The sequence below is a fragment of the Mesoplodon bidens genome, assembly GCF_964165515.1.
Source record: "Mesoplodon bidens genome assembly, chromosome: 13".
Taxonomy (NCBI): domain Eukaryota; kingdom Metazoa; phylum Chordata; class Mammalia; order Artiodactyla; family Ziphiidae; genus Mesoplodon; species Mesoplodon bidens.
In genome coordinates this window covers 62,508,219-62,528,244 of record NC_138169.1, presented here as the reverse complement: position 1 = coordinate 62,528,244, position 20,026 = coordinate 62,508,219, and the positions used below count along the sequence as shown (strand labels likewise).

Genomic DNA, 20,026 nt, shown 5'->3' with positions numbered 1-20,026 from the left:
GTGGTCTCTACACCACGATTAGCGAAGCTTTGGTGTCCTTGAGTTTTAGCCAGTTAGTATTTCTTATTTACTAATTCAAACCATTTGAAGATTGAGTTGATGTCTGACTCTTCCTCAGGGCGAGTAGATGATCCAGAATGCACGCAGTGGGCTTCCTGTGTTTACGTTTAGGTGATTAGAGTGATTTCCCTTGTCCTTTAGAAATCGAGCCGAGTTCCTGTGCCACATGAAGCCCAGTGAGCGGAATCCATCCTCCTCGGGGCCTGCATCCGGGACGTGGACACTAGTAGATGAGGGAGGAGAAGAGGTAAGTTGTCATGTTGACAGCGTTTTGATTAATCATTTCTGAGCTCTTTTTACGTGCCAAGTATCGTTCTAAGCACTTCTCACGTATTAGCCCATTTAATTCTTCCAACAGCCCCACGAGGCAAGTACTGTTTTCATCCCCCTTTTAGAGATGAGGAAACAGGCGCGGGTGGGGTTGAGGGAATTTGTCCCAAATCACACGTCATTAAACACAGAGCCTGTGCTCTGAGCCAGTCTCTGCCACCACCCTTCTCTAGACCATCTCCCTGTGCAGCTGGGAGAGTCTGGAACCTGGAAGTGTTTACATATTACGTACACTTTCTATTAGGATTTTATTTTATGCAGCAACAGTTTTCTGGGCTTGAGGTCTCACCTAGAGATACTCTGAGTCTGTATAACAAAGAGCTGTATCTTACCAAGGTTCTGCCTTAATGCTTACAAACTTCTTATCTAGATCTTCTCATGTGAAAGATGGAAGATAATTTTCTGTTTTTGGTGAGAATTTAATGATCAAAACCCAGTTTCTTGGGAATTCCCTGGCGGTCCAGTGGTTGGGACTCTGCGCTTCCACTGCAGGGGGCCCGGGTTCGATCCCTGGTCAGGGAGCTAAGATCCCACATGCTGCACAACATTGGCCAAAACAAACAAACGAAAAAGCCCCACAAAACAAACAAAAAACTCCCCAGTTTCTCAAGATAACATTTATTGACTTTTCTTTCTACTATATACGTGGTTAGTGTATTGGTAAGGCATTTTTTTTTTCCCGCTAGTTATCAGCCCTATCTAATGCGTTTTTATGGTCCAAATCCTGATTTGATATGTTTGTCCAAGGTTGGCCAGGGACTAAATTTACTGAAACCCCTTCTCTTCAAAAGGAGTTGAAAGTTTGCAGTGGACACTCCTTAGAATGACAGCATGGCAGCTGTGGGATCATGTCTGTGTATTTACCCAGGTGTTCATTCAGAAGTAGGAGCCCCTTCCCACTCATTGTGCTCTTCCTGGGACTTGTAGGAGGTGGTGAGATGATGGTGAATGACGTGGCCATGCAGACTTCTTTGCTAGAGATTGAACAGTCATCTGGAGACAGCTTCTCAGGAGCTGGTGCAAATTGGTTTTTTTTTTTTTTTTGGCCTTGCCACATGGCATGTGGGATCTTAGTTCCCCGACCAAGGATTGAACCTGTGTCCTCTGCATCACTGCATTGGAAGTGCCAAGTCTTAACCCCTGGGTTGCCAGGGAAGTCCCAAATTGCTCTTTAAAGATTGTGATGGAGCAGGTTTTTTTTTTTTTTTTTTCTTCCAAGGCTGGTTTCTCCTAAGAGAGGAGTCTTTTTTTCTGGTAGGTTTCCTGCGTTTAATCCTAAAGACAGGTAATCGTTAAGGACTCTGGAATTGGGTCTGGCTCCTGGTTAGCACTCACTGGATGTTGAGTGGATTCAAGAGCCTGGGGAGGGAATGCTGGGAGTGCTGTTGACTCAGAAAAGGCCATGGGCGGAAGGCACTGTGAATCGTCCATGTCAGTGGTTTCTTGACACCGGCTGTATATCAGAACCACCTGGGCAACGTAAAAACCTCGCCCTGGCCCACACCCAGATGTACAGCTGGAGCTGAGGACTGCTCAAGGTAGAATTTCTGAGGCTCTTGTTTGCTAGCCATTTAGGACATGTAAGAGGGTAAAAATGAGTGGCTTCAGGAAATTATGAATGAATTGCATTAGTCCCTTGTTGAAACTGAGGTGCTAATTCTTTCGAATCTCTGCGTCTTTTTACGGTATTCCCTTTTGAATGTAGCATATCTTAGGACACAAATCAGTTTGGTTTCTAAGGAGACTTCAGTGCTCTGTATCAAACAAAAAACTCCAGCTGTTTCCCCTATGTGATCCCTGTGTATGACCACTGTCATTTTTATCCTGTTTTCAGCAACGCTAATTGACAACAGAACTTTGGTTATCCATAGCAAATGCTAATTGCTTCTTGGTAAGTCAGTTGAGTACGGCAGTAGACCTTAATTTGGGGGCAAGAAGAGCCTTGTAGATAAAATAACTTGGACTCTTAGTGAATGGTTCTTTAATTGATGTCAAATCACTGAGATTTATAGTAAGATCCCTGTTTTAGAGGAATTATTTTTCATCTCCTTTGGGATGGAAATTTAATTGAGAGCAGTTTCAGCCACTGAAGAATGGATATGACTCAGATACACATAAAAGTATGCTTGCAATTTTAAGGGATTTACAGGTTATCTAATAGAACTGACAGTATAAATCTCTGTCCTGGAGGAGAAGTCCATGAGGACTCGTGAGAATACCACACGTGTACCACTGAGACCTGTGGTAATTCAGCTCCCGTAACTCTAGACCATGGTGTCATCTGGTCAAATCAGCTGACATGATTCTGCATCTTCTCCCTTAGGATGAAGACCCTGAGACTAGTTGGATTCTCCTTAATGAAGATGACTTGGTTATTCTTCTATCACAGTTCCCATTTCATGAACTCTTTCAACATCTCCTTGGGTTTAAAGCAAAAGGTAGACTAATTCGTTTTGTCATATGTAAAATGTGGTAGGGGCAAGCTCAAACACCGGAACTTAGCATCAAGTCTTGTCTCGTGCAGGCTCCTGATTCGGGTTCCCCGTGCCTGGCTGTACTACACAGAGATGATTACGTCACCGTGGCGAGGCTTCCTTCCTTTCTCTTGTGATTGTAGTTTCCTCCCTGGTTCTTACATGCATAAGGTTGACCAGCTTGCACATAGCCCAGCTTTAATAAATGGTTTTAATTTTGCACTTTGTCTCAAGTTTCCCATCTCATATTGACATAGGAGCCAGAGCAATGGGGATGCTCTATCTTGACTTTCTTTCCTCATTAATATACTGACATCCACATCTTTCAGTGTTTTTCCACAGTAATTATAATTTTTTTCCTTTTCTTTGATTAACTTCTAGGTGATTATTTACCTGAAACAACAATACCTCAAGAGATGATGAAAATTTTTGCCTTTGCTAACTCCTTAGTGGAACTTCTGGCTGTGGGGTTAGAAACCTTCAATAGAGCACGCTATAGGCAGTTTGTCAAGCGAATTGGTTATATGATCAGGTAATACTGCTCTTGATTCATCTGTTTCTGTTAACTTTCACCCTGGTCAGTCACAGACACTGTATAATTGGGTTGATGGGCATTGTAGTGGTATAGTTCAGGTCTTATTTCTCATAAAAGTAAGAGTTTTTTTTCTTCACCATCTACCTCTTGGGAATTTTAAATAAATACTTCCAGTCAGAATATTTGGTTAATTATCTCAAATCTCAAACTGGTTTGCTAGACAGTTGTTCTTGGAATCAAGATCCTCAGAGCAGCTGGGTTGAACTTGGCCAGAGAGAAGGGGTCAAAGAAGGGGTCAAAGAAAATACAGGGTCTTTCCCCTTCCTTTACTCTCTTCTATCTCCTAGCTTTTGCCTGGGAATTGTCGTGTAGCTGTGGAAAATTGGCAGTAGCTCTTTTGCATTATTATTTCTCTGTTTTCTCTCTTATTTACTGTAATTGTAATTTCTATAAAATACCATTTAAAGAAAATGGCAAAGATTTCATCAGTGGCCACTGTATTTGAATTGGGAAAGCATTATCATTTATTTGCATGAAAGGTAGGTTTATGTTTTTACTATCAAATATGAGTAAATTCTGAGAAATGCACTGCCTTTCATTGAATTAATTTTGTATCCTCTTTTCTGTCTCATCAATTTTTCTGTCTTTACAGTGTATATAAATACACTGCTATTTCTTCCAACCTCCCTTACCTTGAAAGAAAACTTCCAAAAAACTGTAAAACTTCTCCCACTCCCATACTTTTGTTTCCAAAACATAATTGACTTTAATTATTTTAGATACGTATCCTTCAGCTTCATAAAGCCAGGTAAATGATATAGGATGCCCTGAAATTCTTGAACTCTCCACAGTCAGGCTTTCGCCCCCAACACTACCCAAATAGCTCTGAAGAATGAAGGTTGCTAATGAACTTTGTGCTACTAACTAATCCAATGGCCGCCTCTCAGTCTTCGTCTTGCTTTACCTCTCACACAGTTCACACAGCAGCCTTTGTCATGACTGGTCACTTTTCCTTAGAGCATTTTCTTTGCTTGACTTCCAGGATACCATGTTCTCCTGGTTTCTCCTCGGTTTCACCGGCTGTTCATTTTCTGCCTCCTTGGTTGTTTCATTCTCACCTCCCAGACTTCTTAATGTTGGAATGCCGCGGGGCTTCGTCCCTGGACCTCTTTATCCAAACTTGCTTCTTGGGATTCCATCTATTCTAATGTCTTTAAATATCATCTAAATACAGTTAAAAATTCCTAGTTCTATTTCCAGCCTATGCCTTTCTTGTAAGCTTGTATATCCCCAGCTGCCCACTCAGCACCTCCACTTGGATGACTCATGATCATCATTATAGTTTAATAATCCCCAAATGGGCCCTCTTTCCCCACCTCTCAAACTGCTCCTCTCACAGTCTTCTCAGTCTCAGTAAGTGGCAACTTTATTCTTCCAGTTGCTCGGGCCAGAGCACTGGCATCATCCCTGGCTTTTCTTTTTACACCCCACACCCAATCTGATGGTCAATTCTGTCATCTCTACCTTCAAAACACCATCTTTCATCAAACCTAAGGTATATTTTGTGCACCACTAAGAAGGAAACAATGCTGCCAAATGATGGCATGTCATCAATTTTAATGACATTCCAGTTGTAGAGATTAAAGCATGAAAGGTGTGCATCCTCTGAGGCAATGAAACATGCTATTTCTAGAATCCAGCCTCTTCTCACCATGTTCACTGCTACCACCATAGTTCATCTTTAGTTATTTCTCACCGATTCGCACAACAGCCACCTGACTTGTTTTCCTGCTTTTGCCCTTGCTCCCTTGCGCACCCCACCCCCAGCTTATTCTCAGAACAGCCGCCAGTGTTTCTTGTAAATCACTCTTCTGCTCAGAGCCTGCTGCTCCCAGGCTCATTCCAAGTAAAAGCCAGAGTGTTCACAGTGGCGTCCAGGACCCTTCATGGTCTGCTTTCATGTCACGTTTTCGATTTCCTCTCCAGCCATTCTCTCCCTTACTTACTGCGCATTAGCACATTGGCTGCCTTGCTGTTCCTCCAACATACCGACCACCCCTCGGAGCCTTCGCACTGGTTGCTTCTTCTACCTGGATGCTCTTCCCTTAGGTAGTCCTGAGACTGCGTTCAGTCTTTACTCACGTGTCCCTCTTCAGTGAGGCCCCTCCTCCCCAGCACTCCAGAGAAACTTCATTTCCCTCTCCTACTGATTTTTCTCTCAGTGTCATTTATAACCGTGTGACATACTGCATATTTTACTTTATTTGGTTTATTGTCTGTTTGCCCTCCACTAAATGTAAGCTCCATGAGGGTAGGGTTTTTTCCCTCCATTGCATCCCCTTTAGAGCCTAGAAGATAGTGAGTGCTCAATAAATATGTGTTGAATAAAGTAACGCTGCAAATGTAATGTAAAGATGCTGGTGTTGAGTGCCTTCATGCAAAGTGCTGCATTGTCTTTCCTCATGCTCAGGATGATCCTTGGTTATGTGAGTGACCACTGGGCCCAGTATGTGAGCCACAACCAAGGCTCGGGATTGGCCCTGCAGCCCTACTCCGTGGAGAAACTACAGGTTGAGTTTGATGAGCTCTTTTTGAGAGCTGTGCTACATGTGCTGAAAGCCAAAAGGTAAGAAGTATGTTGATAATTGTTGAGAAATAGCTCCCTGGCTAGTAAGAAAGATTGGAGTGAAAGTCATTGACTGAAATAGAACTCTTATAATAGTGTCAATGTATTTTATCTATTTCTTATCTTGGCTTAATTCTTGGGCTTTAGTTTCCTTTTGTGTAGTATTGCCTGAAATGATCTCTCTCTCAGGTTTCTTTCAGTTTCTCCTGAACTTGTGAAGTAACTTTGACCAGGGGATGAATTGTATTTCATGCCCAACTCTAGTGCCCCCAGTGAGGCAGAGTGGGCACTCAGTACGTTGTGCAAGTTGTCTTACTCTGTGGGTTCTAAGGTCTAGGACTGTCTTGGGTCCGGGTCCCCTGTCTTGGCTGTGTTCTGATCATGCCGTCTTTGCTGCTGCTTACAGCCTAGGATACATTTGAGGCAGAGGTGGGGGCATGGCTGCTCATCCTGCACTATCTTCCCTGAGCTCCTGGCCAAGTGTGGGAGCAGGTTCTGCTGCAGCACTGTGCCCTCCGAGAGGAGATGAGTGGCCTCCCGCCCCACCCGGCTCCACCCATGAACTGCTGCCCACCCCCCACCCCCCACTTCTGCTGCCTTCTGAGCTGTTGACACTCTTGCCATGGGCCTCATAGTCTCAGCCCCTTATTTTTATTTTATTTTTTTGCATCTTTAATATATCTTTATTGGAGTATGATTGCTTCACAGTACTGTGTTAGTTTCTGTTGTACACCAGAGTGAATCAGCCATGTGCATACATATGTCCCCATATCCCCTCCCTCTTGAGCCTCCCTCCCATCCTCCCTATCCCACCCCTCTAGGTCATCGCAAAGCACCGAGCCGATCTTCCTGTGCTATGCGGCTTCTTCCTACCAGCCAACTGTTTTACATTCGGTCGTGTATATATGTCGATGCTACTCTCACTTTGCCCCAGCTTCACCCTGCCACCCCATGTCCTCAAGTCCATTCTCTATGTCCACCTCTTTATGCCTGCCCTGCAACTAGGTTCATCAGTAACTTTTTTTTTTTTAGATTCCATATATATGCGTTCGCATACGGTATTTGTTTTTCTCTTTCTGACTTACTTCACTCTGTATGACAGACTCTAGGTCCATCCACCTCACTACAAATAACCCAATTTCGTTTCTTTTTATGGCTGAGTAATATTCCATTGTATATATGTGCCACATCTTCTTTATCCATTCATCTGTCGATGGACACTTAGGTTGCTTCCATGTCCTGGCTATTGTAAATAGAGCTGCAGTGAACATTGTGGTACATGGTCTCTTTTCGAATTATGGTTTTCTCAGGGTATATTCCCAGTAGTGGGATTGCTGGGTCGTATGGTAGTTCTATTTTTAGTTATTTAAGGAACCTCCATACTGTTCTCCATAGTGGCTGTATCAATTTACATTCCCACCCACAGTGCAGGAGGGTCCCCTTTTCACCACACCCTTTCCAGCATTTATTGTTTCTAGATTTTTTGATACTGGCCATTTTGACTGGCGTGAGCTGATACCTCACTGTAGTGTTGATTTGCATTTCTCTAATAATTAGTGATGTTGAGCATGTTTTCATCTGCCTCTTGGCCATCTGTATGTCTTCCTTGGTGAAATGTCTATTTAGGCTTCCGCCCATTTTTTAACTGGATTGTTTGTTTTTTGATATTGAGCTCCATGAGCTGTTGGTATAGTTTGGAGATTAACCCTTTGTTGTTTCACTTGCACATACTTTCTCCCATTCTGAGGGTTGTCTTTTTGTTTTGTTTATGGTTTCCTTTGCTGTGCAAAAGCTTTTAAGTTTCATTAAGTCCCATTTGTTTATTTTTGTTTTTATTTCCGTTACTCTAGGAGTTGGGTCAAAAAGGATGTTGCTGTGGTTTATGTCAAAGAGTGTTTTTCCTCTGTTTTCCTCTAAGAGTTTTATAGTGTCTGGTCTTACATTTAGGTCTTTCATCCATTTGGAATTTATTTTTGTGTATGGTGTTAGGTAGTATTCTAATTTCATTCTTTTACATGTAGTTGTCCAGTTTTCCCAGCACCACTTATTGAAGAGGCTGTCTTTTCTCCATTGTATGTTCTTGCCCCCTTTGTCGTAAATTAGGTGACCATATGTGCGTGGGTCTATCTCTGGGCTTTCTATCCTGTACCATTGATCTATATGTCTGTTTCTGTGCCAGTACCATATTGTCTTGATTACAGTAGCTTTGTGGTACAGTTTGAAGTCCTCCAGCTCTGTTTTTCTTTCTCAAGATTGCTTTGGCTATTTGGGGTCTTTTGTGTTTCCATACGAATTGTAAAATTTTTAGTTTTAATCCTGTGAAGAATGCCATTGGTAGTTTGATAGAGATTGCATTGAATCTGTTGATTGCTTTAGGTAGTATAGTCATTTTCACATGAAAGACTTGTACTCAGAAAACTATAAAACACTGATGAAAGAAATCAAAGATGACCTAAAAAGATGGAAAAATATACCATGTTCTTGGATTGGAAGAATCAGCCCCTTATTTATGTGTGTTGTGTAGTGGGTTCGAGTACTGGTCTGCCAAGACTGTTACTGTTACTTTGGGCAAGTCACTTAATATTTGTGGTCTCACCTTGTTCATCTGTAAATTGGAGATGATGGTGGCGATCCTACCCATAGACCTCATGGGTGTAAGGATGAAATGCAGTCATATGTGGAAAGACTTTTTAAACCATAAAGGATTTCTCAAATGTAGGTGGTGGTGGTTTTTGTGTAGTTTCAGATGAGGAACAGAAAAACTGCTGATTTAGAGAAAAGTCAGGACTCTAAGTCTTAAAACTACTCTTAGGCACTCAGAAGGTATGGGTCTAAGATAAAGAGAACTTGGGCTTAGAAATTTATCTTTAGATTATTCTTGTCCATAATTTTGTGGTCTCACAAGGTGTACCAAATCCTGTGCAGAACTCTGCCAGGGGTTCAGCGCAGTAGCACCTGCTCACTGAAGCTGGCCTGGTGCTCGGGAAAAGTCTTCCATTTCTTTTTTTTTTTTTTTTTTTTTTTTTCTTTTTGCGGTATGCGGGCCTCTCACTGTTGTGGGCTCTCCCGTTGCGGAGCACAGGCTCCGGATGCGCAGGCCCAGCGGCCATGGCTCACGGGCCCAGCCGCTCCGCGGCATATGGGATCCTCCCAGACCGGGGCACAAACCCGTATCCCCTGCATCGGCAGGCGGACTCTCAACCACTGCGCCACCAGGGAGGCCCAAAGTCTTCCATTTCTGATCTCCTGTCACCCGATCTTGTGTTTGTTTAGCTGAGAAGCAAAGCTTTTCTAGAGGAAATTCTCTGGTTCCTTACTAGGTCCTATACGCTGAGTTGTGAGCCCCTCCTGTAATATTATATATGTAATTCACACAGATAATTGTTTTAAATTTGAAAATGCTGAGAGCTATTGTTCTTGAGTATAGTTTATTTTAGAAATACGTCATATGAGAACCAGGTATTTAAAGCCATGAAATTTAAATTTATTTGGCACTCCAGTGGAAATTTCTGACAGTAGCTATTCCCCCAACCTAAAACAAAACAAACCCAAACCAAAAGATAGACAACAAAGACCTAAGCCAGACTTACTTCATGTCTGCCATATAGGAAATTTTGTAGCTGGAAATATTTACTGTCTTATGACACTGCTTTTAAGGCCTCATTATTTTGGGATCCTTTATACAAGAACATCAAGTCCCATGTGAGGTGTTGGGATAATTATTTAATAAGACAGAAGCCTGACCCACTTGAACTTAGAGAAGTTTCTTTAACTCTGGCTCAGTTATTTAGCTGTTGCTTTTCAGAGTCGAGGTCAGTGGTGGTTCGGACCCCTAGTGGCCTGGTGGACCGCAGACATGGGTTAAGCATGCACTATTTAATTTCCTTTTTTCTTAATAAACATTATTTATAATTGGTTAAATTATAGTATTGCCCAAAATACAGCAAGAGTTTTAAGAACCTCCCTTTTTTTCTTTTTTAGATTTTTTTATTGAGATAAAATTCATATAACAAAATATTATTAAGCATTTATTGAGTATTGATTGTTTTTGAGATACTGGTTTAGGTACTGGATAATGAAAAAAAGATTCAGGGTTACACACTGGTTTATGCAAAGACTTGGTTTCTGCTCTCAAATTGCTGTACACTAGTATGTGTACATAAATTACACATTTATGTTTCTCACTGTGTGGTTTAAGGACCACTTGAGTCCGAGTCATCTACGGTGACTAAAAAAGTTCAGATTCTTGGGCCCCAGCTGTGATCTGCAAACTCAGAATCTCTTAGGTGGGCCTTAGGATTCTGCATTTTCCACAAAGTCTCAGGGGATTTTTCTGCCCACTATGGTGTGAGAAACACTGATAAAAGGGTAATGCCATAGTCAAGTATGGTTAGAATTTCATAATAGTGCTGAGAAGGACATCACGGGAGGGCTTCACAAATGGAGGGATGGCAGCTTGGAGTTGGGGAGTTCTCTCCAGGCTTGTCCAGGAGTGGTCTGTATGAATGCAGAGAGGGCTGTGGTTGGGAATATGGGTCTGAGCTATTTTGTGGAAGCCTTTGAACTTGGAGCTTGAAGGAGTTTGAACTTCATTTAGTGATGAGTGAGGAGTCACGGAGGGCTTTTGATTCCCCTTCTCCCCCCAGCCCCCAACTGCACGTGTCTCTCTGTGTACACATGTACCTGTGTGCATGCTCAGACACATACATACATCCAGTCTAAGCAGCCTCTCTGTTGCCCGGATCTTAAAAGGATCTTTGGTTCAACACCCAATTCTGCCTCTTATTACCCTCTGTGTGTTCTAGTAGCCTCATGTGTAAATTGGGGATAATGTTAATAATAGTGCTTGCCTTGGTTATAGTGAGGATGGAATGAGCTGATAAATAGATGATGTGGGGATAGAACAGTGCCCGGCACAGACTAAGCGCTTTATGTGTATTTGCTGTTATTGTTATCCATTCTCTAGGTGTTTATGACTGAAGCATGGTAGAAAAATTGCTGTAGTGTGATTTAAGAATTTAAGAGTTTTTTTGTCTACTTTCTCAGTATGGTGAAGTTGACTGATACATAAAATTATTCCTGCTTTTCTGAAAACATGCAGACTTGGCATTTGGCTGTTTATGTCGGAAATGCCCTTCGGGACACTGTCTGTTCAGATGCTCTGGAAGCTCTTCTACCTCATGCACCAGGTGGGGAGCGGGAATCTGGAAAAGCTCTGTACTGCCCTCCTGCCTGCTGAGTGTAAGAAGCGCCTCCAAGGTACAGCCAAAATGTGCAGCATCCACCTTTCCTACCTTGTGTGCCTTTTCTCTTCATGGCTTTATTCTTTTTGCTTTCAGAAGGACTGAGAGAGAATGTTTTACTCTGTACTCATGTGTAATCATTTTGAAATTTAAGACTGCTCTGTCGTTTGACTTACTAGAATGATGATTCCAATTTCCATTATTCTTCAAATGCTCTGGATAGTAAATTCTATTATAAACCCAATTTGGGGATAGGAAATGAAAATTGGGTTGGTAAATGACCCATGGAGTTATTTTGAAAATACTGGAAATTTGATGAACTACCTTTGATTTCTCAAATGTGTAAACATATGAAAGGAATTGTTGGCTTGTTGCCTTCTTTCTGTGAAAAGTTCCATTGGGAATATATTTTTTAAACAGACCATTTTCTTCCCTCTACACAACTTTGCCTTTGCAGCATTTAGTTTTCTGTCACATATGGCAAAGCTGATAATCAAGACTGCCCTCTAGTGACAAAATGTAGTATTGCTTACAGAGCATTCTCTGAGGAATAGGCAAAACATAGATATTGTTAATCATATTCATCAGTATTTCAGTCGTGATTATAGCTAATATCATGCCCCGAATTTCCATTTATAAGCAAATATTTTTTGAGTGGAATGCCATGTTATTACTGAGTAGTTTGCTAGTCTTAGCAGTTTCCATTAATAGGGTTGTCATTCATTTGGCTGACAGTTACCAAGTGGCTTTAAGTGTGCTGTTGAGGATGTCTCGCCTAGTGATAGTAGCAGTGCTTTGCAGTTGACAAAGCACTTCACCAGTCACATAGCATCTGATCTTAAATAAACTTTTGAGACAGATGAGGAAACAGAAGCTTGTTAAATATTCCTGAGGCAACATTATATTAGAGTTGGAATGTCATCTGGCCCAGCCTTCTTCCTGATGCCTATAGAAATCCATTCTGGAACAAAGATGTTTGGTATCTTTAAATATTTCTCAATGTCTTTTAATTTTATATCTTCTTCCTCTCTGGAGGAGTAGTTAAAGTGATATATGTTTATTCTCTCCCCACTTTAATTTTCTTGAACTTACAGACCCAGAACATTTTGTGAACTTTGAGAAGTGTCTTTCTTCCATGAATAGCTCGGAAGAGATTTGCCTTCTAACTACTTTTGCTCAGATGGCTCAGGCCAGAAGAACCAATGTGGATGAAGACTTTATAAAAATTATTGTTCTGGAGATATATGAGGTTAGAATATTAAGTTTTAGAAATCAGCTAAAAACATTTTATTTTGGATTGTCCATCCATTGATTCTTTTGGGATTGCTTTTAAAAAAAATGTGACAATCTTGTATTGTCTGCACTTGTGCAAGGAGATCATCTCTAAGGAATACTGAAAATATGAATCATACCCATTCCATTTCCCCCTGCTATCTCTTGTCATTTGATGTATGAGTTTTGGTAAGGAACAGACAGTCTGGCACTGCCTGACATTTGTAGTTTCTATACTTTTCTCTCCCCCTGCACCGGACCCGCCCCCCTCATTTCCACTCCTCTGACCCTGTGAGGAACATGGAAACCTAGCTTCCCAGACAATTTAAATGAGATGGTGGAAATAGTACTGAACCTAGAGTTAAACGATCTGGCTTTGTTTTAGCTCTGCTGCTCATTGTCTATCTCACATCAGAAAAGACACCTTATCTCTCTGGGCTTCAGTTTCTTCATCTGTAAAATGATAGGCTGGGATGAGATCCTTGCTTTCTTCATTTTTTCGCTGAGCCATCCCTAACGGTGGAAGAGAGTGAACTTTGGACCCCATGAGTTGAGGGACATAACTCACATGGTTACCAAAACATTATTTGGAGTTATATATATATATATATATATATATTTAAATGCACATTTTCACTGTAGGCTGTCATTTATCTGTTTATCTTCATCAAAAAATTTCCTCCAAATTTAAGTAAAATTATGTTTGAAGATTTGTTATCATCCCCCTCAGTACTCCAGTTTGAGAATGACAGAACTGGGTAATCTAAAGTTCTTTACCAGGATCAAATATCCTGTTAAGCTGTTCCTATTCTTGTACTTTGTAACCATGCATGAGATTAAGGCCTAGATGGATCTGGAATTCCAAACTATCTTCATTGTCTGTAAAAACCGAGAGGAGGATGTATATTTTCACGTATGCTGAATGGCATTCTCAAGATCCATTGCTAAAGTAATATTTATGCTCTTGAATGATATTTCAAGTGTTCTGACCAGTCCTCACAGTAAAAACTACATTCTGATCCTCTGCGTGTGTGTGTACACACATATGTGAAATTGAAGCAATACTTAATCTTACTGTGATGCACTCTCATATTTTTCTGTTCTATTTTATTCTACTCTCTTATTTTCCTGTTCCCTTCCATTGTATTAAAAAAAACCAAAAACTGCTGGCCATTGGCATGATTGGATTGTAACCTGTAGTTTCGAACCCATTGTTTAAGAAGAGTTGGTAAACATTGATATTTTAGAAGCTCTTGTAATTGAGGATCTCATTTTTTTTTTTTTGGAGAGAATAGATATTTCCATGAAATGCATTCTGATTTTCATCATGTTATTGGTTTCCTCAAATATAGAAAAGTTTTAATATAGAGGGATTACTTAATTGCTCTGAGGACTCTGGGAGCGCTTTCTGAATCCAGCACTTAAAGTCATCGTTAAACAGTTGCTTTTCCCCTCCATGCCCTCTTCCCCCACCTTCCAGACAGTCTGCTCTCTGCAGTTGTGCTCTCTGAAGTTTTGACATCTTTTTGTACATGATGTGAGCCAAGGCTTCATCTGAGCTTCTTTCTACTTTACTTGAAAACCTCCTAAATAAAGTATGGAAAGGTTTTTTACTGATAAATTGGTATTAAAAATGCCATCTTCACCCCCTCCCACTTTAGGTATCTTATGTCACCCTGTCCACCAGAGAAACTTTTTCGAAGGTTGGTCGAGAGCTTTTAGGGGCCATCACAGCTGTTCACCCTGAGATAATTTCTGTCCTTCTGGATAGAGTTCAAGACACCATTGACCAGGTTGGAATGGTAAGAACACTGATTTTGTTTGTTTTGTTTCCGTTTTTTTTTTTTTTCGTTTGTTTGTTTGTTCATTTAAACCCTGGAGTATTGGAGCAGTGGGAAAAATAGTAAGGTCGTTGGGATGACTGAGTCACACGGGCACAACAGGGTGAAGAAAACATTTATTGTGTCTCAGGTTCACTGTGCCTGCTTGGGATTGGCCGCTGCTTATAAAAAACTGTGGGTTGTTTCTCTTAATCTCCTCAAAGTGACTTTCCCACCTCCTTCAGTAACAGGTTTTTACTTTAATTATAGCTTATAGTTAATTCATAGTTTTTATTTCATAATTTTGTTTTGCCTTCATAATTCTTATGTTTTTTTCTTGGAAGAAACAACTGATTTAGAAAGAAGGCTTGCTTTAAATCAATCAAAAACAAAATTAGAAGTAATTTAAGTTGAGCTGGATGTATATCGTTTAGTTCTGTCACAATCCCTTTTGTAATCTTTGTATAGTTTTTAAAAACAGCTTTATTGTGATATAATTCACATACCATACAATTCATCTCTTCAAAGTGTACAAGTCAGTGGTTTTTAGTATATTCACACATATGTGTAACTATCACCACAGTTATTTTTAGAACATTTTCATCACCTCAGAAAGAAACCACATACCATTTAGCTGTCAGACTTCCATCCCTTCCAGCCCTGAGCAACCACAGTCTACTTTGTCTCTATACATTTACCTATTCTGGACATTTTATATAAATGGAATCACAAAATATGTGGTCATCTGTGACTGGCTTCTTTCACGTAGCATAATGTTTTCCAGGTTCATCCGTGGCCAAATAGTACTGTATGAGTGTATCATTTTTAAAAACATACACTTACTGAAGATTTTCTTCATCATCTATAATAAGGCTGTAATGAATGAATTTTTCTAATGGCAGGTGGTCATGTGTCATAACTTCAGGAGGAATGTTTAAAGTTATAGTGTCTTTCTCTGGGCTTATGTTTGCACAGGGCCTTTCCATCTTATAGTCACTGCATCATACCTGTAGGATAGATGACTGATAACTACTAATACTTCATCACATTCATGAGTGAGCAGATTCAGTGACAGATTGGTTTATGAGACATATTTTTTTCTAAATGAAGAATACATGATATATAATGCTTTACTTGGCAAAGTATATATATATACATATTTTTTCTACATTACGCGAAATTTAATTGTGGTAAATTATACACAACATGAAACACACGGTATTAACCATTTTTCAGTTAAGTGGCATTAAGTACGCTGACATTGTTTTGTTACCTACCATCACCACCTTCCATCCACAGAACTCTTTCATCTTGTAAAACTGAAACTCTGTACCCATTAAAAACTAACTCCCCATTCCCTCCCCACTCCTGGCAGCCAGTACTCTACTTTCTGTCTCTTTGAGTTTGACTACTCTAGGTACCTCATAGAAGTGGAATCATACAGTATTTGTTCCTTTCTGTATGGCTTATTTTGCTTAGTATTATGACCTCAAGGTTCATGCATGTTATAACATGTGTCAGAATTTCTTCCCTTTTTAAGCCTGAATAATATTCTATTGTATGTATATACCACATTTTGTTTATCCATTCATCTGCTGATGGAACTTGGGTTGCTTCTATCTTTTGGCTATTTGAATTATGCTGCAATGAACATGAGTGTACAAATGTCTCTTTGAGACTCTGCTTTAAATTCTTTTGGGTATGTACTCAGAAGTAGAATTGCTGGTTCATATGTTAATTCTATTTTTAATTTTTTGAGGAAGCACCATACTGTTTTCCATAGCAGCAGTACATGGTACTTTTTCTATTTAAGTAAACATTGTATCCCACTGGCATACAATTATATTGAGATGAAGTGGTTTTCATTTGCAAACAGCAAGTTTTTGGTTGCTCCTTTTTTAGTGATCATCTAATGGAATGATTTCCAAAGAAGTCTACAGTGGGTCATATGATTCTTTCAGTTTGATTGAGTTCATGACCTTTTTCTGACAAGTGTTTTTCTGGGTTTGGCCACACTTACATTTTTAATTAGGTCATAATACTTTTAGTAATAAATTGTGCCCAGAAATATTCTTAACAGTGAGTGTACAAATTAGAACCATAATGTGTTTTAGAGCACATGTCTTAAAAGATGCCCCCACTCTCTGTTTAAATATATGGTTCCTTTGTGTTCTGTGAACTTGCTGACATTTTTGGAGGAACTTATTCAAGCCCCCTTGCCTTCAGATGAACATGATGGCTTTGAATATTTTTGCTGTGACCTTGGGCTAGTCTGAAATCAGCTCCTAGCTCCAGAGCCTGGGAATGAGCTGTGGCTGTGGACCTATATTTTCATTGACACACCTGGGGTGTGTCTGAAGGTAACTTTTTCTGGAGGCCCAGCAGGAGAGGAACAGTCCTTTGTGCTGTATGTAGATGTGTGGGTAGTGCTCTGGGTTAGGAATAGTTGTTGATAAGGACCAAGCTTATGGGGACATCTCAAAGTAAAGAACTCAGGTAAGTTTTGATGACAACCTGCAAATGGATAACATATTTTCCTATTGGTCTTTTTTATAATTTGAAACATGGGTTCACTTCAGAGGACATTCTACCTTTGTTAGTGAAATTCATGCATCTTCCTAACATCCTCTTCAGGTAAAATTAGTGATCTGACTTTCAGTGAAAGCATAAATATATTTTAAAATACACTCTTTAAATTCTGTTTTGTTGGGAATTCTTATTAGGATTCTTTCTTTTTAATCATTTCTTTTTTTGCCTTATTGAATGCACTAGGCTTTTCATTACAATATGGAATAGAGTTAGTAAAAGTGGACATCCTTGTCTTGTTCCTTATCATAGTAGAAAGGGTTCCAAAGTTCACCATTAAGTATAATGCTAGCTGTAGGTTTTTCATTTATACTCTCTGGTAGGCTGAGAAATTTCTACTTCCAGTTTGCTGAATTTTTTTTTTTTTCATGAATGGGTATTTACTTGTTTTTTCTTCATCCATTGAGGTGGTCATATGATTTTTATCCTTTTTTCTGTTAACGTGGTGAATTACATTGACTGGTTTTCACATGTTGAACCATCATTGTTTCCTGAAATAAAAACCACTTGATCATGGTATATTATTCTTTTTATGTATTGTTAGGTTCAATTTGATAATATTTTTTCTTGAGTATTTTTGCATATATATTCGTGACAGATATTGATCTGTAATTTTATTTTCTTGTTATATCTTTGTTAGGTTTTGGATTTAGGGTCATGTTGGCCTTGTAACACGAGTTGGGAAGCATTTCCTCCTCTTCTGTTTTTTGAAAGAATTTTTGTAAGATTGCTATAATTCTTCCTTGAATGTTTTATTTATTTATTTATTTATTTATTTATTTATTTATTTATTTATTTATTTATTTATGGCTGTGTTGGGTCTTCGTTTCTGTGCGAGGCCTTTCTCCAGTTGCGGCGAGCGGGGGCCACTCTTCATCGCGGTGCGCGGGCCTCTCACTGTCGCGGCCTCTCCCGTTGCGGAGCGCAGGCTCCAGATGCGCAGGCTCAGTAGTCGTGGCGCACGGGCTTAGTTGCTCCGCGGCATGTGGGATCCTCCCAGACCAGGGCCCGAACCCGTGTCCCCTGCATTGGCAGGCAGACTCTCAACCACTGCGCCACCAGGGAAGCCCCCCTTGAATGTTTGATAGAGTTTACCAGTGAAATCATCTGGGCCTAGGGTTTTCTTTGTGTTTTGATAACGAATTCAAAATTTTTAACAGATACAGATTTTTATTTTTTTCTGAGTCAGTTTTATTAAGTTATGTTTGTTTTTTTTAAAAACATCTTTATTGGAGTATAATTGCTTTACAATGGTGTGTTAGTTTCTGCTTTATAACAAAGTGACTCAGCTATACATATACATATATTTATGTTTTTAAAGGAATTTTTCCATTTCATCTAGCTAGTTGCATTTACTGGCAAAGAGTTTTTGTAATGTTCCCTTTTTAATGTCCCTGAGATCTTTCTTGGTAGCTTCACTTTTATTCTTGATGTGTAGATATATGCTATACCATTATTTTGTGTAGCTGGGGATAGTTGGTTGTCTGGACAGATCTCATTGCTATACTCATTGTTCTAGTACCATTATTTTGTTCTTTTTGTCAGATGCTTACAGGCTAAAGAAGTATTTTTCTATTTGTTAGATTGCTAGTTTACCATTTTATTCAGCATATTCAAGACCTTTATTAACAAATCCTTCTGAAAATTTAGCTGACTGCCCACACACACACTACCCATGCAAAGGAAAGAAAGGGTCTTTTAAAAATTCATTCGTTCTACTCGTCTTTCAAGTATTTTTTCCCGTTCTTTCAAATTTTGTTTTGCCTCCAACTTGGAGTAGTGCAGGAACCTGAAAAATGCTTGGTTATATGTTCTAGAGCTGAATTGTCCAATACAGTAACCACCAGGCATATGTGACTATAGACCCTTGTAATGTGGCTCATCCAAATTATGATGTGCTGTAAGTGTAAAATACTCACTGGGTTTCCAAGACTTAGTATGAACAGAAGAATAACATATCTCAGTAATCTTTTGTGATGACTACATGTTGGAATACTATTTTGGACATACTGGATTGAATGATATATATTGTTAAAATTAATTTTACCTGTTTCTTTTGACTTTTAAAAATGGCTATTAGAAAAATAAAAATTACATGTGTGGCTTGCATTAGATTTCCATTGGACAGCACTATTCTAGACATTATTTATGAACTGCTCTTCTGATTAGTCTTAAACCAAACTGTATTAAGTGAACCCAGATTTATCTTAATTTGCACATGGATATGTTATTTAAAAGTGGTGCTATGGACTTTTTTTATAGGATTTTAAAAAGCTTTTATTATATAATCTTTCAAATATATATGTATATATATATATATATATATACATATATATAAAGTAGAGAACAGTATAATGAATTGCTATGTACCTATCATCCAGTTTCAACAAATACCAACTCTTGGTTGATCTTATTTCATCTTTACCCCCATCCACTCCTTGTATCTTCTTCCTAGAGTGCTTTGAAGCTAATAGAAATAATTTTTTAAATGATGTAGAAGAAATAATTATTTAAAGTGCTAAGTCTTTTTGTAAAATGAATGACTTTCCACTGATTTATCATGACTTTAAATTTGGATCTTACTATGGTGATTTTTTTAATGGAAGTGTACCAGTTTACATACAAAAAAAAGCTTGACCTTTACAAAGTATTGCAAAATGTGCTTTTGGTGTATCGTTAGTTTTAATATTCATTTGATTTGGTTGTTCATTTCACTGTCTAAAAAACAAAACCCCACTTCCTTTTGGAGAAAAATTTTGTAAGCACTTTAATAACATAGTATTGTAGTAATACAGGATTGTCCTTAAGTCTTGATTTTAATTATTATCATTCTCTTTTAAATAAGGTTTCTTTATACTTGTTTAAAGAACTACCTTTGTATCTTTGGCGACCTTCTGCCTCCGAGATAGCTGTGATTCGGGATTGGTTATTGAATTATAACCTGACAACGGTGAAGAATAAATTGGCCTGTGTTATTCTAGAAGGACTAAATTGGGGATTTGGTGAGCAGGTATGTATTAAAACCATTCCCTAGAGACGGGAGGGTCCACACACATCAGTTTCAAAGAACCATTTTCTCA

At 39.3% G+C, this 20,026-nt stretch overlaps 1 protein-coding gene across 2 annotated transcripts in view; it reads left to right on the top strand.

Annotated features, from left to right (window-relative positions):
* Nucleotides 1–20,026, top strand: part of EPG5 (ectopic P-granules 5 autophagy tethering factor) — a 129,080-nt gene that overhangs the window by 20,772 nt on the left and 88,282 nt on the right. For both annotated transcript variants that reach the window (XM_081253339.1, XM_081253338.1), the window contains exons 7-14: nucleotides 202–307; nucleotides 2,714–2,828; nucleotides 3,246–3,396; nucleotides 5,870–6,025; nucleotides 11,127–11,284; nucleotides 12,363–12,517; nucleotides 14,202–14,342; nucleotides 19,792–19,956. In XM_081253339.1, coding sequence (XP_081109465.1) covers nucleotides 202–307; nucleotides 2,714–2,828; nucleotides 3,246–3,396; nucleotides 5,870–6,025; nucleotides 11,127–11,284; nucleotides 12,363–12,517; nucleotides 14,202–14,342; nucleotides 19,792–19,956 — 1,147 coding nt within the window. The remainder of the gene's footprint in view (nucleotides 1–201; nucleotides 308–2,713; nucleotides 2,829–3,245; nucleotides 3,397–5,869; nucleotides 6,026–11,126; nucleotides 11,285–12,362; nucleotides 12,518–14,201; nucleotides 14,343–19,791; nucleotides 19,957–20,026) is intronic.